The 25,551-nt window shown below is 37.3% G+C and overlaps 1 protein-coding gene across 2 annotated transcripts in view; it reads left to right on the top strand.

Moving 5' to 3' along the window:
* The first annotated feature begins 5,798 nt into the window (after positions 1-5,798).
* Positions 5,799-25,551, top strand: part of Dcx (doublecortin) — a 94,501-nt gene continuing 74,748 nt past the window's right edge. Inside the window, exons 1-3 of one of the 2 annotated variants that reach the window (XM_013025857.1) lie at positions 5,799-5,816; positions 7,532-7,917; positions 16,454-16,794. In XM_013025857.1, coding sequence (XP_012881311.1) covers positions 7,554-7,917; positions 16,454-16,794 — 705 coding nt within the window. In that variant the 5' untranslated portion in view covers positions 5,799-5,816; positions 7,532-7,553. Of the gene's footprint in view, positions 5,817-7,002; positions 7,207-7,531; positions 7,918-16,453; positions 16,795-25,551 lie in introns of those variants that run through there. The other variant, XM_013025858.1, reaches the window with a different exon arrangement.

The raw sequence follows: 25,551 nt of genomic DNA, 5'->3' as shown, positions 1-25,551 counted from the left end.
CTGTATTTACTGTTTTCTGGTTATCAGGATAGAGAAAAGTACCAGATAGTAACAGTATACCAGCTTCTAAGAGATGTGTTCAGTTTTTTAAAATAAGTATATCTACCAGAAAGAACTGTTTAGAATTAGGATAATCTTTATCATGATGATAATTTGTTAATATTTTCTATGTCTTATTCCTCTTTTCCACAGACCAGATAGATGAATTAAATGAAACTGTGATAGAAATTACTATCCTTGGGGCTTTTAACTTTTGGTGGGAATAGGCATCTTTGTCACTATCTCATGGGATATGAAATTGCTTTATCTTCAAGAAGATGCATCAATAATATCATATCATTTATGTCATATATTCAGACACTAATGTTTTGTAATTTATATACATTTAAAATACTTTTGTAGCTCTATTCTTCTATTTATAACACTTTAATACTTTATTTTGCCTTCAGAAGTGTTTACTTTTCATGTACCAGCATTTTGTTTTAAGATTTCTTCTACTTTGTTTGTGTGCTAGTCGTGGGGCTTGAACTCAGAGCCTGGGCATTCTTCCTAAGCTTTTTTTTTGTTCAAGACTAGTGCTCTACTACTTGAGCCATAGTCCTTCATCCAGCTTTTTTGTGTTTCATTGGACATGAATGTCGTGGACATTCCTGCCCCGGCTAGTATCAAACCAGGAAACCATGAATATCACATCTCATTCTCTGGAGTAGCTCAGATTATTGGCATGAGCCTCCAATACCAAGGAAAAGTTTGACTTTTTTGAATCTAATAAATGTTTTTATCCCATGTTTAAACACAGATTTTATATATCATCTTAATAAACTTTAAGCCAGGCACTGTTGGATCATAACTGTGAACCTATCTACTCACGAGGGCATGATATGAAGAATGTGGTTTGAAGCAAGTTGAGGCCGAGATGTCCTTGGGACTCTTACTCATTTAACCACCAAAACTGAAGCAAATCTTTGGTTCAAGTGGTAGAGCAGTAGCTTTGGTGTCTAGCCCTCAGCGACAGCATCCAGGTCCCAAGTTTAAGCCTCATGATTGTCCTGAAGGAATAAAAAGCCCCAACTTGTTATATAGTCCTAGAGATTGGTCTCAAGGACTCATTCTTCCTTGGCGCTGCCACTTGAGCTGCATCCATCCAATCCTACTATCCATTACACACTGTCCTAGGTATTTATAATACAGTGTTACATAGTAAAATATTCTTCTTGTAATGAATTATATTTCATTAATTCTGTTAGAATACAAGTGCTTCTGGAGCTTATGTTCTACTTTGGGGAGATGTATAATGAACAGCACAAATAAGCGTATTATCTTGTATGTTGGGAGATATTTGCTGTTATGAGAAAAGTAGATTCAAGGAAATTTGGAGTGCTGGTTTGTGCAAGAATTTGCAACTTTAAATAGGGCATTATGGACTGATCTTTGTGAGATGATGTGAAGGAAATTAAGTTGGTAGTATATAATATTCATGAGGTAATGAAAGTTAATACATATGTCTTGTTTAAAACTTGGCAGGATGTATTCTCAGCAGTCCTCATATATCTGCTCATTTGATCTCAGTTTTTTTCAGTTTTGAAACGAGTTCTTATTATGTCATCCAGATTCAAACAGGATTCTCCTACCTTAACCTCCTGAGTGCTGAGATTGCAGAGCCATCACCTGGCTTGTCCATTTTGTTTGTCAGAACTGAGATAGGTAATATCACCAATCTATCACCTATGTGATAGATGATTGAAATGGCACACAAAGGAATTATGTAACTCACTCACTTTCACTGCCTGAAAGTGGTAGTGTTAGAATTGAACCCAGGTAGTTTAGTTCCATAATTTGTTTTTACCATGACACTCCTCTAGAGAATGGTTCCATGGTCTTTTGTCTTCCAAGCCAATACCAAAAGACAACTATAACTTTGTGAAACATCCTGACTTTAAACTTGAGTTTTCTGATGATCCTTGCTATTTGTCAAGACATATTATTTTCCTTTAATATATTTATTGGCAAAAATTGATTACATATTGAGCTTCACTCTATTTACACACATGCATACCATTTATTTTGATGACATTTATGTCATCTATATTAGTTTTGTTTAATGCCTTTCCTTTTCCCCCTTCATTTCTCAGTAGTTCTTAGAGGTTTTAGTATATGTAAATACACAGGTGTGTGTATATATATATATATATATATACATATATATATGTGTGTTTATGTATGTACTATATGTGTGCATATATGCATGTATTTGTGTAATTGTATAGATGATATATTTTATGTATATTGCACATGCACATATATATAAATATATGGAGATCTACATGTTTATATTATTCATACATACACATATATACATTGTAGAACTGTTTTAATTTAATCACTATGATTAATCTCATTTGGCAATTCTTGTTCTTATTTCTTGGATAATTGGTTTCCCCAGGAGGTGATTCAAAGTTCCATATCTTACATTAGGCCCTTTGGTAAATTTTAATTGATTTTTTTTTTATAAAATGCATCTAGTTTCAAACTTCTTCATGTACATAACCAGTTTTGCCAACATCATTTGTTTGAGAGTCTTTCCAGTAATGTGTGCTTTGATTTCTTTATCCAAATTCAGATGGCTGCTCTTGTGTAGGTTTTTCCTGGATCATTTATGTATATTCATATGTATGTATGTATGTGTGCATGTATGTATCTATATAGGTATGTATTAATTTGAGAGTTGGGGCTTGAACTCAGGTCCTGGGAGCTGTCCCTGAGCTCTTGGTTTAAGGCTAGTGCTCTACCACTTTGAGCCACAGCTCCACTCATGGTTTTCTGGGGGTTAATTGGAGATAAGAATCTCAAGGACTTTCCTTCCCAGCCTGGCTTTGAACCCTGGTCCTCAGATCTCAGCCTCCTGTTTAGGTAGGATTACAGGCGTGAGCCACCAGTGCACAATTTCTGAATCCCCCTCCCATTTTCTTTGGTCTATGTTTCTGTTTGTGTGCCAATTCCATGCTAGTTTTGAAGTCAAGTATTGTGATCATTCCAGTTTTGGTCTTTTTGCTCATAATTGTTTATTCTAGTCAGTCTTTTGTGCTTCATTCACAGAAGATTTTTGGATTTTTTTTACAGTTCTGTAAAGTATGACATTAGGGTTTTGATGAGGATTCGATTCAATTGAATTTGTATTATTTTCAGAAGCATATTCATGTTCACAATATTAAATTCTCTAAACAACATGCTCATGGGAGCTCTGTTTTGCTTCTAGTATCTTGTTCAATTTCTTCTTCAGCATTTCATGGTTTTAATTGTATATGTCTTTCACATGTTTGGTTAAGTTTTTCCCTTGGTATTTTCTTTTTTTTCCAAGGCTATTGTAAATCGCATTATTTTCTTAATTTCTTTTCTAGTGTACTCATTGGTATGCAGAATTGACATAGTTTTTTTTGTATTTTTATTTTGTATTTAGCTACTTTGCCAAAAATATTTGTCAGTTGTAGAAGTTTTGAAGTCATGTCTTTATTATCATATTGTCTGCAAATGGGGATAATTTGAGTTGTCTTTCCCAATTTTGATTGCTTTTATTGTTTCTTTTTCCTTATTACTCTGGCTAGGAATTCAAGTTCCAGACTGAAAGATTGGGAGTCTCTCTTGACTTTATAAATAGTTTCAATTTCTGTCAGCCTTGATATTCTTCTATAAAAATTTTAACAACCATTTTTCAGGTTTCACAAAAATTTATATTGGAGTTTTCCTTAGAATTATTTTTGCATGTGTAGATTACTTGGGATAGGATGATATTCTGACAGCATTGTATTTTGGTACCCATGAGCATGGTCTCTCTCTACATGTACTCACAGCTTCTTTTATGTTCGCTAACAGTTTTATGATTTTTCCACCCAAGGTCTTACATGTTTGTGAGATTTATTTCTAGGGAGCTTCTAGTTTTGTTTGTTGTTCCAATATCCCTTGCTATTTTTTACTCTGCCCTACATCCTGTGCTTCTGCAATGTGATGTAAAGTAGCAGTTTGTGTGTATGTGTGTGTGTGTGTATGTGTGTGTGTGTGCATGTGTGCATGCATGCATGAGTGTAATAGATGTTGTTAAGACATTATAGCTTTACTGGGCTGGGAAGGTGGCTCAGTGGTAGAGCGCTTGCCTTGCATGCTCAAGGCCCTGGGTTCGATTCCTCAGCACCACATAAGCAAAAAGAAAAAAGCCGGAAGTGGCGCTGTGGCTCAAGTGGTAGAGCGCTAGCCTTGAGCTGAAGAGCTGAGGGACAGCGCCCAGGCCCAGAGTTCAGGCCCAGGGCTGGACCCCCCAAAAAAAATAAAAAGTAAATAAAAAAAGACATTATAGCTTTGCTGGAATTTCCATATTTCCTTGCTCGTGTTGTTTCTTGTTTTTGTTTCTTTGCTCATTTTATTCCAGTACTATGGCTTGAACTCGTCTTCACACTGTCTCCTACCTTTTTTACTGGCACTTTTTTGCTGGCACTCTACCACTTTAGCCATCCCTCCCCTTTCTATTTCCTTGTACTTAATCTTTGAGTCTTCTGTCCCTGACCCAAATATTTCCATTTTTTCAGAAACTGCAACAGTGTAAGGTCATAGCAGATAGAAAAAGATAGGGCAGCCTCTGTGAGGTGTATTTATCCAGAAAGTAGGAGAGGAGCAACAAGAGCTATTGGTTGCTTACTTGAGAAGGTAACACAGTAATCTTAGGCTTTATTGAGCCAATACCTTCCAGAGGAAAAAAAGATTACTTTTTAATCCCAATTGGAGGTATAGGATTAGCTCTAAGCCTTCCAGAGGACACTCAAAATGGAGCTATGATAGTTTAAGCTGATTACATATTAATGCATGAAATCTTAATTGCAAAGTTGGTAACTCTACTGCTCACTTTGTTTCCTTTCTCTCTTTTCAGTACTTTGAAATTTGAGGTCAATTTGGATGTTCCTTTGTTCTTTACAGTACATTTAATATATCTAACTATATATATATAATTTCATATATATATATTTTTTTCTCAGTCGTGGGGCTTGAAGTAATGTTACTGATTTCTTTAACAAATTCCTTAAATCAGTATCATCCTTCCATGAAAGTCTGTAACTATTTTGTTTTGTCATTTCCTTCCCTCTTAATTTACACTGTTGAGACATTATATCAAGAACAACTAGTGGTGGATGGATGAACTAAAATGACTTAAAACATTTGCAGGTTTGATTTTCCTCTGAATAGGGCAAAAGAAAGCTGGGTGAAGAAAGCTGGGTGTTGTGGTACATGTCTATAATCCCAGTGTTTGGTAGGCTAAAGCAGGAGAAATTGGAGTTTGAGGTCAAAAAGAGATAGTAGAATCCTGTTTTAACACCCCCCAATCCTAAAGAAGAATTTGAAAGGAAGGAAGCTACAATTTCTAAGAAACAAATTTTAGTTGTCTGAGTCTACCAGTCAGATTAGGCTAAGGTTTTGGCTAAGCGAAATTGCCAATTTTCTTAAAGAAAAGCATAACACATAGCTCATTAAAGCATTCTGGACTTGCCTATGCAATCATTTGCTATCCTTCAATTTCCTGTTGGTTATAAATGAAACCTTTCTAGCTGTTAATGTGGGCTGTGAATTGAGGGAAAAAAGCATGCAATTAATCATAGGAGGTAGGGAGGGTGGTTCACTAAGCCTGAGTTACAGGGAGAAGCTGGACAAGGCACTAGGACCTAGAAGGCATCTATCCACCCTGGCAGGAATTTCTTGCTTGGAGCTCAGACAACAAAGGCATAGAGAGATTGGTTTTCTTTCTCTCAGCATCTCCACCCAACAGCAGAATACCGGTGAGTGAGGCTTTCCAGTGATTTTCAAGCAGAATGTAACAGATGTCAAATGGGAAAAGCACAGGGCAAAGCTCTCTCTTCCTGCCTGTGTCTCTTTCTGTCTTTCCTCTCTTGCTTTTGTGGTCTTATTCTTTTGGATTTTTCCTCCTAAGCTTCTACCTGGGAATTTCCTTTGAAAAAGTGAGTTTGATAATCTTTTTGTTTTGACTATGATGTTAATTTAGAATAATTCCACCTCTGATTCTAAGGGGAAGCAAAGCATTATTGGCATGTCTGGGGAAAATGCTTGCTACTAGTGTTGAGGAGGTGGGGTCTTCCTGCTGCAGGTTGTCTGATAGAGACAATGCTTGAGCTCAGCATAGGTCACGGTGACATTGGGAAAAAGAAGGGAAGACTGAGATTGACAAAACTACTCGCCACCAGTTCCCCTTTATCTTCTGTCTCCCTGGTCTGTTGCAAATCTTGATGTGGCAGTGTGTGGCAGCTGAGCCCCGCTTGCTTTGTGAGTCCTTTTTTTATTCCCATCTGTGAGATGAATGCTAATAGTTTGGTTCCTAGGGTGTCACTACCTTGGCTTGCGTTAGGGGCTTTGCTTGTATTTGGTTTCGTATTTCCATTGTTTGGGTTGGAGGGGTAGGGTTCAGCAGAAGGGGAAAAATCAATGCCTGACAGAAGCCCATCATTTGCCCTGGCTAATACACCTGAGCAGTAGACAAGTTTGGTGTGAATTATCTGTGGTGAAGACAAAAGTGCTCTGATGGTTAGGGTAGAAACTCAGAACAATGAAAGGTGTACTTGTTTCTAAAAGTCCCATATGCTATTCAGGAGCTCATTTGGGAATTTTTGCACGCTTAGATTATTCCATTAAGAGGTGTTATTGCATGCATTGGGAGGGGTTGAAGCACCCGGGGATAAAGGATTTGGAGACTAAATGGTACTAAGAGGAAAGCAGCGCTAGAAATGTGTTAAATCACTGCTTGTTTTCTAATGCTGGTTTTCAGCTTCTTTGCTATTGTTGGATAGCTGCACAGGCTTAGAAGGGAGAGGGTTTGATGAATAGCACAAAGACATTGGCTATTCCCTGGAGGCTGTCCCTTTAAAAGAGAATCCTAGTTTATTCTGGGGGAGGGGACACACACACAGAGTAGGGAGAGAAGGTTTGGAATAAAATGAAAACACCCCTCTTCCTACTCATTGTACTGAGATGCAAATACTGCTTCCTAAACTGGAGATCCTAACCTTGGCTAGCTCCTTCTGTTCTCTTCAAGGGGAATTGTTGTCAGGCTATGGATTCATTTACAACTGTTAGTCATGTGAGCATGTGTGAGGAAACAGATGCCAGTTTTAATGTATTTAGCCCGAAGTTACAATTTGGTAGGAGCTAGTGTCAGTAAGTTCCAGGATTTTAAGCAGTTTCAAAATCCACCCCCCCCCTTTCTCTGTTTGGAGCCATGCCAAAAGTGCCTCCCTTTCTATCTCTTACTCCCAACCCCTCTGTTCCTCCCCTCCTCAGCCCCTCCTCATTCTCTATTAAGATCGATATTCCTGTGGGTCAGGGGCAAGCAGCAGATGGGTCCCAGGCTTTCTCCCCCCCCCCAATTCTTTTCACAGGCAGCAGATTGCAGATCTGGATCTGACTAATATTTGAATTCTTCTCCCCCTCATCCCTTTTTTCTTTGCCACTCCTTACCCTTACCCCTCTTTCCGATACTCAGGTTTCTGAGGTACCACAAAAATATGGAACTTGACTTCGGACACTTTGACGAAAGAGATAAGACATCCAGGAACATGCGAGGCACACGAATGAATGGCCTGCCTAGCCCGACCCACAGTGCCCACTGTAGCTTCTATCGAACCAGAACCTTGCAGGCCCTAAGTAATGAGAAAAAAGCAAAGAAGGTACGTTTCTATCGCAATGGAGACCGCTACTTCAAAGGCATTGTGTATGCTGTGTCTTCTGACCGTTTCCGCAGCTTCGATGCTTTGCTGGCAGACCTGACTCGCTCTTTGTCCGACAATATCAACCTGCCTCAAGGGGTGCGCTATATTTACACCATTGACGGATCCAGGAAAATCGGCAGCATGGATGAACTAGAAGAAGGTAATTCAAGTGCTGGGTGGTGGCCCTTAGTGTTTATGGGCTTCAGTTGTGGTAATGATAATTCATTATGCTTATCTGCCATGATATACAAAGGGAAATTTGAATTGCAGATCTAAATTCTAGTTCTTGTTCATAATTAACCACTATCAATGCAGACCAAGATATTTTAGAGGCGTAGCAAGGAAGGATGTTTTGTTGGGTTAATAGAGACAAATGTACTAACATTTCTTTTGAACTGCTGAGAAATTATTTGTGAATTACAACTCATTGCAAATATGCACTTTAAAAGCAAGACTTCCCGGACATATTCACAGAGGATTATACTTTTAGGTAAGTGGTCACTGCTCAGCTGTTGCTTATAAAAAACCCACTTCAGGGTGTGTCTGAGAGGGTGAGATCATTGGGAGAAATACCAGTGAAAGCTGTAGGTATGCCTGGTATTTTAATAAACACTGACTCATTATACCTAAATGTTTTTAACTCCCCTACAGATTTTCATACTACAACTGAATTTTGCTATTAAATTGCCCCAAATCCTGACAACCTGGATACCTGATAAGTGGGAAATTTTTGGTTCTTACCTAAATTTACTGAACCATAAAATCTCCTTTATAGACATGCAGAATATAGATCTTGGGTCAAGTTACTCATATTCTATATTGTCAAATATTATGGAAGATATTCCCCTATTCCTACTTTTAAATTGGTGGGCGCAGCATAGTATCAGTTTAACTAGGTCCAGTGCTTAATAGGACAGCCTCAATAATGAAAGTGTCCTTCCTCCTTCCTTCCTTCTACCCTCCCTCCATTCCTTGAATAAAGGTGTGTCAAGAGCAGCAGATCACTAGGGAAACCAAATTATAAAATGTCAAAAAAAAAGAGAACCAGCACATTGAATGACTAGGAGGTACAAGCCATCCTGCATTTTTATTGCTTCTAGAATTGCTGTGTTCCTAGACAAAGGAGCATGAGGGCTTACCTTGTACAAGACCCTGTTTCTCTCCTGTAGCTCCTGTTTCCCAAGTAGTCAGACTGGAGCTAATAACTTAGAAAAGATAGTGTTCATATGGCTGTTGTTCCTGAGTCTGGGGGTCCAACTCTTAGAGATTTTTACATAGAGGACCTTGAAAAGCAATACTGAGAAGGCTTCATTATTTCATCATGTACAGAATGGAAAGGCAGAGGTTAATCTTTTCCTTTTCCTGACCATCAAAGGATTGACCATTTTAATGTATATCTTCAAATAAAAGCAAGGAAGGGCTTGAAGCTATGTTAAGGGAGCTGTCCAACAGAGTAATTGATAGGATGTATGTCTTTGTTGCTGTAAGATGCATAGCTGAGTCAAATTTGAGGGATTTCTCTATAATGCCATTCACAAACATATACGTCTTTATGTCTCCTGTGAACTGTCTTAATAGATATGAAACATAATTCTAAACCAAGTGACATTGTATTCAGAACAAAGACTATTCTTATATTGGTATAAGAAAGATATGATTTTGTTATATATATATATATTTTTTCTATCTAAATATCTGTGTGTGTGTGTGTGTGTGTGTGTGTAGCAAATGATAATGACAAAATCAATATAGGTAGTAATAAATGCAATTTTTAAAAGATTGAAGCTTTCTTTTTCACTTTAGTCCTGCTATATTAGACCCCTCTCACCAACCAATCCTGGGTACAGTACTTTCTGCTGATTCCCACTCAGTATAGAATGTAAGTAGGGATCACCTGTATTTATGCAATGTAATCTACAAATGCAAGACACAGTGGATGAATGCCAATGCTTTCCCAGTCCTGAGCACTATCTATTATGTCAAAGAAATTCAGGGGTATCTCTGGGATGGTATTACTAAATATGGTCAGTTTTCACACTGCCACAGAGCTAAGTAGGAAATGACATTGGGATGAAGAGGATAAAGAAATTTGGTCTTTCTAAACCTATTTTGTCCTTTACTCATCTAGTAAAAGCAGGCCTGAATTCTATTAATTGTGTTTGATTGTGCAAGTGTTTGATGGAAAGATTCAAAATGCATATACATTGGATCCTATTATGCTTCAAATTGAAAATACTTGGAAATGATAATACTGGGTAAAGAATTAAACCAGATGTAGGTTGCTCATGCCTTGTAATCCTAGCTACTCTGAGGATGGTGGTTCAAAGCCTGCCCAGGCAGAAAAGTTTATGAGGCTTTTATCTCCAATTAATGAGCAAAAAGAGCTGGAAGTAGAGCTCTTGCTAAAGTAGCAGAGCACTAGTTTGATAAAAAAAAATAGCTCAGAGACAGCACCTAGGCCTGAGTTCAAGCCCCAGGACAAACACAGGAAAAAAAAATCAGGAGGGTTGCATTCTAGTCTTTGAGTCCGCTGATTACAATGGAAAAGGTACTCTTTGGAATTAATTTTGTATCAGTGTGAAGATCTGCTAGCTGTCAGCATGTTGAAATTAGGGAGGAACCATTAGAAGTTCTCTGTTTTCCAATCTGTAAAATGGGAATAATTACTTTAATAAATAAGACAATGGATAGAAAATGCTTAACTTTTATCCTGGTACACAGCAGCACTGTCAATGGTAGTTATCATTTGAATAATTCTAGTTTATAGCAATTTAGCTAAATGATCATGTGTTTGTCCTTATCAATGTGACTAATGTGACTAAACCAATTGTTTTAGCCCATTGTGATAGCAAATACTTGTAATCCCAAGCATCTGAGAGGCTATGATGAGTTTGGGAGTTCTTGGATAGGCTGGCCTACATGGTATCCCTAAACAAGAACATGAGCAACTACAACAGAAATGGAACAAAATGCCTCTTGTTTTTCTGTGTGTGTGTGTGTGTCTGTGTGTGTGTGTGTGTGTGTGTGTGTTTGTGTGCGTGTTTGTGTGCACACACGCTTATGCACTTCACAACAATCTGGGGCTTAACCTCAGGGCCTGAGAGCTGTCACTGAACTTCTTTTGCTCAAGGCTAGCACTCCACCACTTGAGCAACAGCTCTATGTCCAGCTTTTTTGTTGCTTAATTGGACATGAGTCTCATGGGCTTTCCTGCCCAGGCTGGCTTTGAACCATGATCCTCAGATTTCAGCCTCCAGAATAGCTAGGATTACAGGTGTGAGCACCCTGGCATCTCTGGGTTCTTTTTTAAAGAAAAGAACAAGCTTATTAAGCCATAATTTGCATACCATAACATTTACTCATGTAAGTTATGATTCAACAATGTAAATCAAAATTAGTACAACTAACGGTCACTATAAACGAATTTTAAGCTACTTTTTTTGTGCTGGTCCTGGAACTTGACTTGGGGCATAGGTGCTATCTCTAATCTTTTGCTTTTGCTAAAGGTAAGCACTCTACCACTTGAGCTATAGCTTCACTTCCTAATTTTTGACCTTTTTAAAGCATTTTTTTTCTTTTTACTATCTTTAAGTAGTTGGACAAAACAGTTGTCATTTAACAAAGTAGTTTATGAAAACAATATATGTCCTAAATGAAACCCTCTATCAATTAACTATCTTTGTCCATTACCTTCAAGTTTTTTATTCCTAGAAAACGAATTCTCAACTTGGTCTCTGTAGATTTGCATGCTTTAGGCATTTCATATAAATTAAATAATAACATGTGTGGTCTTTTGTGCTGCTTTCCCTCAGAATGTCTTCAACGTTTATCCGTGTTGTACCATGTATCAGCATTTTGTTCCATTGTATATTATAGAGCCCATTTGGTATAGCTCTTATGAGATAACCCAAATGAGAGACTAGTAACACCAGTCTTCTCTATCCATTAAGGTAGTTGTGAGGATAAAATTAGATATGGTATGGAAACACAGTAAAACTAATAGCTATAAGAAGCAATTATTGTTAATGATGTGAAAATACTAAAATAATAATAATAATAAGGCTAGTGATAACTTGTAACTGCCAGTGGTTCCTAAACCTGCCTTCTAAAAATCTTTCAAAGCTTTACAAAAGATAGATTCTGTACCATATCTCAAACCAATTGGATCCTAATCTCCAGGGCTAGGTTCCTAGAATTTGTTTTGACAAATATATTCTTATGAGATCATAAGCTTAGAAAGTGTTCAATTAGGTGATCATGACTATCTTCTGCAGCTAGCAACAGTGTTACTAATCATTACTATTCCTAGGAATGCAGAAATCCTTGTTTTTTATGCTTTGTAGATCTTAAAGAAATAATGAAGGGTATAACATAATACGTTTCCAAAAAGACAGATTATTGAATTATTAGCCTTAAATGAAATGAAATAAAAAGCAACTAATAATCACTCTGACCTCTGGACAACTGTCTGATTACAAAACCTGAAAATGTCAAGGGGAGCACTTTGAACCAAAGGCAGGTTTTTGAATAGAGCTTTGCCATAGCTTCTTGAGTACATGGAGGATCGTAGCAAAGCCACAAAGGAAGTGGATCCCATTAACTCATTCCCAGGCAAGTCAGTGATGAAATCCATTGGTGGTGTTTCCTTTTGTCTTGTCTTTCCTTTGTCTTTCATTGTAGAATCTTTCTCCTTCCTCTTATATCACATTCTATGGTTCCCACCTCTTTGTATACATATAGCTAGATCAAATTGAGGGGTGCACTTATGACTTGTCTTTTATCTAAATGCTAATTGTGACAAGTTTGAATATTATTATGCAGGCCATAGGATGGAATATTTACAACTGGGACAGTCTTGGAAAATCTGAATTGTAGAGTGTCACTCAATCTGATGCACTTCCTTTACCAGAGCTCACTTGTTTCTGTGAAATAAAACTTCTTTTTCACTACTTTATTCTCAAGTTACTAAAGCAATCTTATTTCCAAAAAGCAGGGTTTTAAGATATCTGGAAGGGGGATGAATTTTTATTGGGTATGATCGTTTACCCCTCTGTACAGTATTTTCACAATAAAAAATGAAAAAAAATTTAGGGCTTTAAAGTAAAAATCCAATGAAGTATCACTTAATATTTTCCTTCATATTTTAGAAAGAGCTCTCAGAGAAGGGGAAAGCCCAGGTAAAATGCTTTTGCATTGAGGAGATAAAAATACATCTAGCTAATACTTTGGAAAATTGAGCCTGTCTAAAAGTGAAGGGAAGAAGACATTCAATCATTTGGAACTTATGGTCCCTTCTAGTGCTGCCATTTGGGCTATATTTCTATAACTACATTTCTTTAACCTCTCACCAGAAAGGAGGTTGTCAATTCCAACAAATGGAAGCTTTGCTGGGATTTGAAACCAGTTTCCTTCTAGGTTCCTGTGGGTAGGAAATAGCCTGTGGAACCTGTGGCAGGATTGGAGCAGAACTGTGTAAAGGTGCAACCTATATCACTCAGCTCTGGGTAACAGGCAGTAGATATTCATTGCAAACCTTTACAAGAGCAGAACAAGGAAGCATATTTGATATTTTTGCAATAGACACGAAGAATCTTTATGAGTACCCATTTCACATTTAATTACTGTAACAGCTTTATTTTCTGTTTGCTATGGAAAAGAGAAGAAAATTCCTTCTTATTGGCCTTTAGGTCTAGAAGTAACCTAGTGAAATATCTTCAATTTGTAGCTGAAAAAACTGAGGCTCCAAGTAATTTGCTTGAGATCACACAGCAACTCAGTGCCTAGTTGGGCTATGTATCAAGATCAGTCTGCCTCCCTAGTCATTCAGTGGGCAGCAGCAATAGCAGCAGTAGTTTTGCTGAGTGTAATTTGCAGCACTTGGAGGGCTCCTTTCAGGAAACAGAATCTCATCTTTGAGGTCGGGGACCCCTCCCCGCTACAGTGCTCTTGCTCATGTTGTATAGTGATCACTCTTCAGCTACCTCATGGCTTATCTTATTGCTTCCTCTCTCTTTCTTTCAATTTTAACTTTTCATTCCCCCTCCTTCCAGTGTTTACTTCCTCCTTTCCCTCTTTGCATTTTGCTTCTTGTTCTCTTTTCTATTTTTTCACATGAGGGGCTTAGTAATAACTATGAGAATTTATGAAATACTCGTCTCTAGATTGACAATTTCTATCCATCATCTGATCTGTGCTCCCCTACAATTCTATAAGGTACATATTATTAGCACCTACACTTTGCAGAAAAAAAAAGTACAGGCAAAGAAATTTTGGTCACTTGCCCAGGAGCACACAACTAGAAAAAAACGTGCCATTCTGAATGACATCATATCAGCTGTTCTTTTTCCATTACTTGCTATTCAGGCCAAAAGGAGAGAGTAGAGTGAGTGAAATGTACTCTCCGTAGGTGCTCAACATAGATTTGGCTGAAGGCTAGCCCTCTGGAAAGCTCTTGGGTGCCATATGATACTATAGCTGTTTGTCATCATGCTCATTTTAATCTGGGGGTAATTAATCATACTCATAGTTCAGAGGCTTAAGAGGTTTAAGAGAGAGGAGCAAAAAAAGTCCAGGCTTCTAATAGGGCCACACAGCTGACTCTCCAGAAGAGACTGTGGATGAGAGAAATCATAAATATATAGCCTTGCACATTTCCCCACCACCAGTTGTCTGACATCGTTTAAATTGTATGACAAGTTATGGAAAATATCTGACTCAGAGGCAGTGGCCTCTTGGAAGGACCCATGCACCTGGTGAAGTACTAAGACAAGAGGACCTGTCCAAGGGGGGAGGATAGTGACTATGAAAGTGTGAGTGTCTTTACCATTTTCCCCCTTGTGTATACCAGTCCTGGGTCTTGAACTTAGGACCTGGGAGCTGTTCCTGAGCTCATTTTTTCCCTCAAGGCTAGCACTCTACTACTTAAGCCACAGTTCTACTTCTGGCTTTTGGTGAATAATTGGAGATGAGTCTTATGGACTTTCCACCCAGGCTGACTTTGAACATGGAATAGCAATCTTTGGATCTCAGCCTGAGTAGCTAGCATTACTGATGTGAACCACCATTAACCCAGATTCCTTTGTTCTTTTGAGTTGTGAATTAAATACTTATCTTCTGATCATGTGTATTAGCTTGGTTAGCCAGTCAGAAAGCCAGAGCAATTAGGGTTTATCTTGACTGGTGTCTTTGACTTTCCTGTTCTGGATATGCTTACATGTGCCATTTGGGGGAAAATGCCTCTGCTGACCTATAAGCCATCCCATAGTTTCTGCTGTTCTGATAGAACACTAGTGAGGTTGAGGGCAGCTTTGGATGCTATTTATCCTCCTCTCAGTGTCCTCAAAGGTGCCCTAGAGATTGTGACTGAATATTCTCAGAGTATTGAGAAATTTATTAATTAACAAAAGCATTTGGTGCTACAGCAAAACAATAAATATTTACAAAGGGAATGAATTATTAACCTGAGGTTTCTGAATGTCTCTGTGTGGTTATCCTGCTGAGACCAAAGGGAGGAGAAGAGCCATCAGACTATAATTGCATTTCATGCTTTCTAGGGTTTATTTATTTATTTAGGGTTATTACTGCTTGACTTGAGCCTGATTAAATCACTGCATGTGCAGCTCAACCTCTGGATGAACTTCTGTATACCTTCAGGCTTATATGCTTCGTTCAACTAATTCAACTTTTTCAGTATTCTAGCCCTCAAGCTAAACTACTTTTCCTATTTTCTTCAACCTTTATCCTAGCTGTCTATCCCCTCCTCTTGCCTCCAACACTTACATGTCTTCCACTGTATTAGTCATTTCCTCTAGCCCAAGATAAATGTAAAACTTCAATTATGTACCTACAGTTCACAAGTCAGGGCTAAGTAATGTACTCTCATATCTCTACTTCACTACTTGTGGCAGCCAAAGAAAGGCATCCATGAAGATGGCTCCAAATGCATAGACCTACTGCGCAGCATTGGAGAAGATGGAAAGATAGAAAGTGATGGAAGCATATTTTTCAGGGAAGAGTTAGACTTGTGAACACAAGGAATGTTGTATGTGTTTCTCTCTCTCTCTCTGTATGCATCTGTAGAGATACTTTTCCCCCACTCTGAACATTTGAGTATATAATAAGCTGTAGAAATATTTCAACATTGAACATACACTTCATATTTCAGTGTTCCTCCACTTAACCCAGTAATTTGTGAAAAGTATGGCTTTTAACCAAATACATGTTTTATACATGATATACAATGTTACTTGGTTCACTTTAATTGGAATAATAATGTGTTAACTTTGAAAATTCTCCTCAGTTCATAGTATAACAAAGAGATGGATCCATAAAATTAACGCAGGAACAGTGGAAAATAAACACTTTTTTTTAAATGCTCCAGGAATTCCCTGGAAGTTAGCAAAGTTTATTCTAGAAACTAATATAAACATACTAAGGATGATACCTCACTTTAGATTAAGTTTGATTGTTCATTATCCTTAGGACTATTAAATTTTCAGGGTTCCTCAATTAGGTAGGCTATTAAGATTAAAGAATGTTGGCTGGTTATCTTTGGATTTGAATGAGCTAGTTGTCAAGGAGCACATTTAGGACTCATACCTAAGGTTGGTATTAGTTTTTAATCCATTGTCAGCATAACTTTGATTGGAGTCTATATCCATTGAACTAATCACCTAACCACTTATTTCTTCCCTTAGGGGAAAGCTATGTCTGTTCCTCCGACAACTTCTTTAAAAAGGTGGAGTACACCAAGAATGTCAATCCCAACTGGTCTGTTAACGTAAAGACATCAGCTAATATGAAAGCTCCCCAATCCCTGGCCAGCAGCAATAGTGCTCAGGCTAGAGAGAACAAGGACTTTGTGCGCCCTAAACTAGTGACCATCATCCGCAGTGGGGTGAAACCCCGAAAAGCTGTGCGTGTGCTGCTGAACAAGAAGACTGCACATTCTTTCGAACAAGTTCTCACCGATATTACTGAAGCCATTAAACTGGAGACTGGAGTCGTCAAGAAACTCTACACTCTGGATGGTAAACAGGTAAGTAACTTTTCAATGTGTTATTTTCATTTTTATAAAGTTTTTTTATAAACTTATAAACTCATGGTTGAGGGAAGGATTCTTCACCTCATGTCATCATCTCTCACTGATAAAGTATTGTCTCATATGAAGGAAAGTAGTTTTGGTGGCAAAAATTGGGGCAAGAATCTGAGGTTTTAAAATTTAATTTGCTTCTGATTTATCAAATAAAATCATTAGGTAGTCTCAGCTTTCTTATCTACTAAGGAAAAATGTCTTAGAAACTAGATCCTGTGAATTCATTTTTACAAGTATGAATTTAGCTATTATATAATATAGCATTGAATATCCAAAACATATGACTGATGATATGATTTTCCTACTCATTTTCTTAGCTAATGGATTAGTATTCTGTCTACCTTCTAAGAAAAGAAATTCACATGAACCTCAATTCTCTGAAAGGAGTCACACTGATTCCTTTGGTTTATCTTTGCCTTATGCTGCACTCTATTTTTCTCTCTATACCCTATTTTTCTCTCAATTTTCCATGAGACATAGCCATTATAATTTGGTTCCACTGATGATTTATGTGAAAAGGGGACTATTTGAGGATCCCAAAATTAGCCCAAGAGAAATGTGCTATCTGTTCCCTTCCAAATCAGGTTCTTCATTGCCTATACTACTAAAGTGCCACCTATATTCGTATCTAGGAAAGAATGCATCCAGGCATCTCCATCTGACAGATGCACCATTCTCTTGAGCACAGGGATCTGAAAATATATGTCAAGAAATGTTCCAAGAAATTTGGATCAGGGGCTCTGGGTCTAGTGGCTCTAAAGAGAATCTTGATCCATCATCTAAAAGACATGTGTGGATTATTCTTAGTTGATAAGTACCTCTTAAAATGCCTATGGTGTCAGTACAACTATAAATATTCTATGTATTCTAAAAAAGCAAATTCACCATACATCAAAATTAGTAATAAGTGTTCTAATGCAGAACAGTGCTTCCTCCCATAATTTCTGATATGTATGCTGTAGGATTTTAGGTTTCAGGAACCTCTCACTTATATATTATTTCCTTTGTAATTTAAATAAATGTGTGGCTTCTATCTACTCAACATTGTGTGATCTGAGAGATAGCTACAGGCTTTGTTTTTATCTGATTTGTGTTTGTTATGCCAGAACACTAGATTTGCTTATAAGATGAGAAAAGTTCCAACTTTCAAGCATTCTGTAAGAATATGCCTCTTCTGCTCTGTCTGTGTATCTGTAACATTAGCTGCTTAGAAACAGGGCTAATTATTCCCACCTTCTCTGGGAGCAATATAACCAAGGAATTTTAGAAACACAGGACCCCAGAATAGAAACTCTGATGTCTTAATCTTCTATATAATAATCTTTTCATAAGACAACCTAGTCTACTGTTCGACAGCTGCAATGTAAAGCAGGTATGTTTTCTACTACCACTTCATAAGGTAACCAAGTCTACTGCTCAACTGATGTGCTATAAAGCAGGTATGTTCTCTACAACCATTTCTTAAGATAACCTAGTTTTCTGTTCAACAGCTGCACTTTTTAAACACTATATTTTGGCCAAAGTTTGCTCTCCTATGTCTTTTGCCTCTTGAAGTAATAAAGGAAAAAGATAAATCAAAGATAAAGACTGGGAATCAAAAGATCTGGTTTTCAGTCTTTTTTTCCCCCATTTTTATTAGCACGGGTTTCACTGTGATATTTCCCTATATGCATACTATGTATCTCATCAATCCAAACCATTCTTTCAGCCTTTATCACCCCTTCATTCTTGTGACAATTTCAACAAGTATTACTGTTCTTTTATAAATATGTATAAAATGCTTCTATTGTATTCATGCTTCATATTGTCTCTTTGGTCTTCACCCTTCCTTCTGGTACTCACTTCCAGATAGAACCTGTTTTACCTTCTTGGCCTTCATTCTTTAGAGCTAGATTCTGCATATGAGAGAGAATATGTGAATTTTCATTTTCTTAGTCTGGTTTATTTTACTTGACATAGTGATCTCCAGTTCCATCCATGTTCTTGCAAACAACATAAATTCATTCTTCTTTGGTTGAATACTCCACTCAATATATATACACCATATTTTATCTATCTATTCATTTGTTAATGGGCACCTAGGTTGATTCTATGTATTGGCTGTTGTGAATAGTGCTTCTATAAATCTAAGTGTACAGGTATCTCAACTGTATGTTGACTTACATGGCCTTGGATATATTTTCCAGAGTGAAATAGCAGGAACACATAGTAGTTCTAGCTTTAATTTTTGATGATGTTGTTGTTGGTCATAGAGCTTGAACTCTGGGCCTGGGCGCTGTCCCTGAGCTCTTCAACTTGAGCCACAGCACCACTTCCGGTTTTCTGAGTGGTTTTTTGGAGATAAGAGTCTCAGGGCCTTTCCTGCCCAGGCTGGTTTGAACCTCAATCCTTAGATCTCAGCCTCCTGAGTAGCTTGAGCCTGTAAAGGACCTCCATACTAAATTTCACAGTGGTCCAATTAATTTACATTCCCAGTGGGAATGTACATCTTCGCCACCATTTGTTATTTTCTTGATGATAGCCATTCTGACTGAGGCAAGATGTAATCTCAGTGTAGCTTTGATTTGCATCTCATAGCTCAGGATGTTGAACATATAATCATATGTTTATTAGCCATTTGTGCTTCCCCTTTTGAAAACAATATTCATTTCTCTATTGTGGATTTTTATTCTTCTGGTATTTAATTTCCAATGTTTTTTTTAAAAAATATATTCAGAATATTACTTTTATCTAATGTATAACTGACAAATATTTTCTTCTATAGGTTTTCTTTTGAATCTGAAAATTTTCTTTTACTGTGAAGAAGCTCTTTAAATTCATAAATGTCCATTTTTCAGTTATGGTTCTTATTTTCTGAGCAATTGGAGTTCTACTTAGTAAAGTGTTTCTAATGTCTATCTTTTGGGTTTTTCCTACATTTTCCTTGAGTGCTTTCAAAGTTTCTGGGTTTACATTGATCTTTGATCCATTTTGAATTGATTTTTGTACAGGGTGACAGCACTCTCTTTCAGTCTTTTACAGATAGTTATCCAGTTTTGCCAACATTGTTTGTTAAAAAAAAAAAGACTATCTTTTTCTCCGATGTGGAGTTTTTGTGCCTTTGTCCAAAATCATATGGCTATAGCTGAGTGGACATGATTCTGGATCTTCTGTTCCACTGGTTTATGGTATTGTGCCAATACCATGCTCATTTTTGTTACTATGGTTCTACCATATAATTTGTCTTTTTTTTTTTTTGTCAATCATGGGGCTTGAACTCAGGGCCTGGGTGCTATCCCTGCACTCTTTAGCTCAAGGTGAGTGCTGTACCACTAACATTTGTCTTTTTACTCATGATTACTTTGGTTATCCAAGGTATTTTATGCTTCTCTATACATTTTTGGACTGACATGGTCATTTAGTATGCAACTTTGTACTAACCACTTAGCATCCTGAATATCACACTACTACTTTGTACAGTGGCACATAACATTCCTTCCCTGCCATGTTTACAGATTGTTTTTCAGTCTTTACAATTGTGTTTTTATTATCTGTAAAGTAATAATTGGAATTTTTTTTAGTTGCAGCGAGCTTTTTTTTTTATTTTTTATTGCAAAAATACCATACAGAGGGGTTAAAATTACATGGGCAAGATAATGAGTACATTTCTTATCAAGCATTGTTGCCTTCTCCTTTGCTTCCCCTTCCCCATGTTTACAGATTCTTGTGAGGATTTTTTGAAACTGAAAAACCTGCACATTTGCATACCATTCACCATTAACTAATATTTATGGTAATGTACACATGTAATTAATATTTATTTTTCTATCTTCTTTCATTCTATTATTCTTAATATGAGTTTCCAACATTTTGTGAAGCTCTATTATTTCTTTGCATTCTGAGACTGTTCTTAATCTATAAAGAAATACCTACAAACCACCTAATATGCAAGCTCTAGTTAAGTAAGGAGTGGCTTTTCATCATCAACAGGCATGAAGAATGGCAAGCTCTCTGCAACCCCTTCTTAGTTCTCATTCTTTTGGGAATACAATATAAAATGCTAGCATACAATGCAGTATTTATATACAGAAACACAGGTGAATGATGATCACTAAAGCAGAATAATGCCCTTTCAGGCAGCTGTACCTCTTCACGTATAGCCCATTTGCCTTAAGTTTCCTCCCTTTGCCCGCCATGGTCCCAGGAAATAATCTTTTAAGATCTAGTTCAAATGTTATTTTTTTTTGGGTCCGGTCATGGGGCCTGAACTCTGGGCCTGGGTGCTGTTCTTCAGTTCTTCAGCTCAAGGCTAGCACTCTACCGCTTGAGCCACAGTGCCACTTCTGGCTTTTTTCTTTTTGCTTATGTGGTGCTGAGGAATTGAACCCAGGGCCTCAGGCATGCAAGGCAAGCACTCTACCACTGAGCCACCTTTCCAGCCCCCCAAATGTTATTTTATCTTTGAAAACTTCTCTCTCCACATGGGATACTACAAGAAGTTATTTTTTAAAACCAAAATTCAGTTTCTGATACATTTTGAATGCCTTATAAGTCTTGTTCATTGAATCAACTGGCCCAGTTTTTTGTGTGTCTAGTAGACATTGTGAGAGGTGTCTTCTTCCAGTTCCTTAGTCACTGCTCTTTGGTCTACCAGAAGAAATAGGGAATTTCTAAAGGAGGGCATACTTCACCTGGGCAGCTTCCAGTTGCTATTTTACTTGGAAATTCCGAAGAACAGACATTTAAAGCAGTGTCAGTGTGTCTAAACATATTTTCTAAGGATAACTGTCTCCATATCTCCACCTCTAGAAGCTCAGAAGAGGATTCTATTTATGGTAAATAAAGTTGTAAAATAATACAAACTTTATGCTTTTTTTAGACATTCACAGTACTAATTGGCATATCTATGTTCTGAGAAGCACTATAGCAAGGAAACACATCAATTTTGGTCAATGATTTCCCAATCTTATTGAATCATGAGTATTTTAATAAAATAATATATGTATATACATAGAATGAGGAAGAAAATGATAGATAAGAGAGTTGGAAGTGACAATGTGGCTCGAGTGGTAGAGTGCTAGCCTTGAGAAAAAGAAGCTCATGGACAGTGCCCAGGCCCTCAATTCAAGCCCCAGGACTGGCAAAAATTAGAGAGACATGATGCTTACAGAAGATACTGAATGATTAGGAATTACCCTACTAACCTTAATCATGTGCATGGGGGCACTCCAAATGAACTACACAATACTGTGTAATTTTAGCAAAGACATTAAAATAAAAAAATAGGGAATTCATAGACCTACAGACTACAAAATAGGTATTGAATATATTGACAGTTGATGCAAGCTCAAATTTTGAGACCCATTCTATTTCCCAATTCTCGTGATAATAGCTTTAATATTACCACTTGTCAGTCCTATTGATTTATTTTGGATATTCTCACTAGGAAAATAGTCTTCCTCTATGGAAGGTAAAGGCACTTATGTTGCAATTGTTTTATTTTGCTTGCATGAGATTCAGGTGCCTGTCTTTGGCTATATTTGACAGCAGGAACTAGTTGGAAAGGGCAAAATATGGTCAAACCTATTTGTTGTGGAACATTTTTTCATGAAATTGAGACTATAGCTTGATGTGAGGGTATTTTGTAACTGGATCTCAGATCAACCAAATCATGAGTGTTTGTTCCTTACATTTAAGTAGTGATTGGCTAAAATAACTGAAATTTATTATTAGTTTACGCTGATTGATGGTAAAACTACATACCTATGTATGCCTCTGTTTTTATTTTGTTTGGAAGTGGTTTTGGAGCCCTTCATCCTGTTGGGGCTTATATTTTGCTGGTAAGACTAGATTCCTGGACTGTAAGATAATTGTGTATGGGTTATATAGATAGGAAAACTAACTCTAACTAGTACAAAGAGGTCCAAATTGATTCCTCGCCTCAATCAAGACTTGCTAACAGAATCAATAGTTGGTAGGCAAGACTCTCATTACTCACAGGAGCTGAAATAGATTTCTGCAAAGACCAAGAGGAAATAGTGGAGGATTGGGCAATTTTGTTTATCAGTCCATTCTCAGGTGAGTTTGCTGTTTTGATTCTTTGGCTTCTGGAATTGTTGCAGTGTTTCAGTAAAATTACCCAAGTTATCAGTTTCTATACTCAAGCCATACCTTGACCTTCATGCATAATGATCATGGATACATAATAACTGCAAACCACATTTTGACTTCACTTGATAGTTAATTGTTTAATAGATGCATGGTCTAGCTTTAAAGTCAATTCTGAGAGCAGAAAGCACGGTGATTCTGTTATAGATTCACAGCTTTAATGATAGGTTTCTAGCTTTTTTGGCATCAAACAAAGGAGTGCAGCTGGTTCTTACACCATCCATTTTCATGCTACACTGGTTGGCAGTCCTAGGTTCAATTTTGCCCACACTAGGACGTATTTAAGAAAAGATTCATTATATAGCCTCAAGACAGCTGCATAGAACATAAGGCTGACAGTCACTATGACTAGCTAGTTGCTTACTATGATTATTACTAGCTTTCTTAGGTCAATATTCAATTGGATGAATTTATGCCATGTTTCTGCCAGCCCCATTCTAGTCCCAACTGTTTAGACCAGGGATGGTAGGTCTCAGAACAACAGGAGAGGATTAAGCTGATTCTAACCTTGGGTCTCTAGAACAAAAGTGTTAAGGAAATATTTTAAATCGAGGAAATGACAGTACAAAGTATGTTTGAGCTGCTACTAAATATTCTAAGAAAGAGGGTTTTTTTCTTAAATCTTATGGGACAGTGTAACTGGATGATACATAGTAACTACATGCTGTAACTGGATGCTCAAAGACAATTACAGGAAGCACATAAATGAGTGCATTTCCCATACGTATTTATTTCCCTTGTCAGTGCAGTCAGTTTTACTTTCCTCTGTTATCTTTGTCTATTCACATCTGCTCTTAAATTTTGTAACTTCTAGCTATCCTAGAGCCCCTCTCTCTCCTGCTAGTGTTATGACCCTGTCAGTCAATCCTAGGCATAATAAAAAGGCCACGTGGCCATAAATTATGCCCCAAGAGGCAAGTCACTTATCATTGATCTTCATGTGAGAAAATAAAGGCTAGAAAGGTGATGTTTATATGATCAAAATTCCACTTTCTCAGCATTTCACAGATTCCTGGAGACAGACTTTGCGAGGACTGACATGAGATGAGGTAGAAAAGAACGTTAGACTTGTTGAAAGAACAGTTTGCAAAGAACCTTTGAGTGTGTGATGGTTGATTTTGTACTTTAAAAAAGGGAGTCAACAATGGAGGTGGCCAAGTATCAAATGTATTTCCTTCTAGAAAAAAAGGATCAAGTGTAGTGTGAGTTACGTCTTCAGGATTTTATTGTGGATGAGATGTTTTGGCTTACACTGGTGAAGAGGCAGGCATTGGCCATGTCAATAAAAAGCTTTGGCTTAGTAGTCTAGTCTTCTAGAAGGACTAGTCTATCACAATCTACTATTTAACAACTCTAAAGAGTCATAGACTAGAAAGGGAAAAATCTGAGTTCTAGTTTTCATTGTGTACTCTGCTAGCTGTGTGATGAAGATGCAGTACATCTCTTTTTTGAGCCTCAGTTTTTTAGGGGAACTTATTATATAGTATGTAAGAGTTTCTCTAGCACTCCATTAATAAAAATATTCATGTCAAGAGTGTCTGTTCTGTCTTGATTTTTAAAAAAAATTTTTTGGGAGTCCGGTTGTGGGGCCTGAACTCTGGGCCTGGGCACTGTCCCTCAGCTCTTCAGCTCAAGGCTAGCACTCTACCACTTGAGCCACAGCGCCACTTCCTGCTTTCTTCTTTTTGCTTATGTGGTGCTGAGGAGTCGAACTCAGGGCCTCAGGCATGCAAGGCAAGCGCTCTACCACTGAGCCACCTCCCCAGCCCTCTGTCTTGATTTTTTACCAAGCTTTGATATACTCTACCTCTCTGATTCTAGAATTGCAACATGATATAGTACTCACTTTGGTGAATGTTTTCTTAGTATGCAGACGAATGGTATTTGCACAGTTATTTTCAGATCTTTTTGTTGCTACTTATTGTCAAAGAATATTTTCAAATTTATAATTTCAATTTCCCTTCATTTTCTTTCCAACATTGATTATATGAGATGTTGAAACTAGAAGATTCAGAAACTAAGCAGATCTAAAGCTGATGTTGGAATTATGACAAGAGTTTCACAGTTTCATCATTAAGACATCTCTGCACTAGTGCTATTTTCAGTGTTGGAGAAGGATGGTTGCTGGTAGGGAAGTTATTATAAGAGCTAAATGAATTGCTATTAAGTAGTAGGAAATTCATTCTCTATATAAACAAGCATTTTAATTATTTCTTTTCTTTTAAAAATAAGCATTTTGAGTAATTTTAGTGAGAGAAAATCACCATAAGTCACCCATTTAAGTGTGTAATTCAATGACTTCTATTATATTCATAGAGTTCCATATCCATCACTACAATCAGTTTTATAACATTGATATCGTTTCTCAAAGAAATATGTACCCTTTGGACATCACAGTCCAATCTTCCCATTCCACTTCTATCCCCAACCCCTAGGTAATCACTTATCTATATTCCATTACTATAAGTTTACCTATTCAAGACATGTGTGGCCTTTTGTGGCTGGATTTCTTTATGTAGAATAATATCTTCAAGGTTCATCTATGCTATAACA

Source organism: Dipodomys ordii, unplaced genomic scaffold (genome assembly GCF_000151885.1).
Source record: "Dipodomys ordii isolate 6190 unplaced genomic scaffold, Dord_2.0 Scaffold88, whole genome shotgun sequence".
NCBI classification, from domain to species: domain Eukaryota; kingdom Metazoa; phylum Chordata; class Mammalia; order Rodentia; family Heteromyidae; genus Dipodomys; species Dipodomys ordii.
Note: the sequence above shows the minus strand (reverse complement) of the source record. Positions and strands in the feature narration are given on the sequence as shown.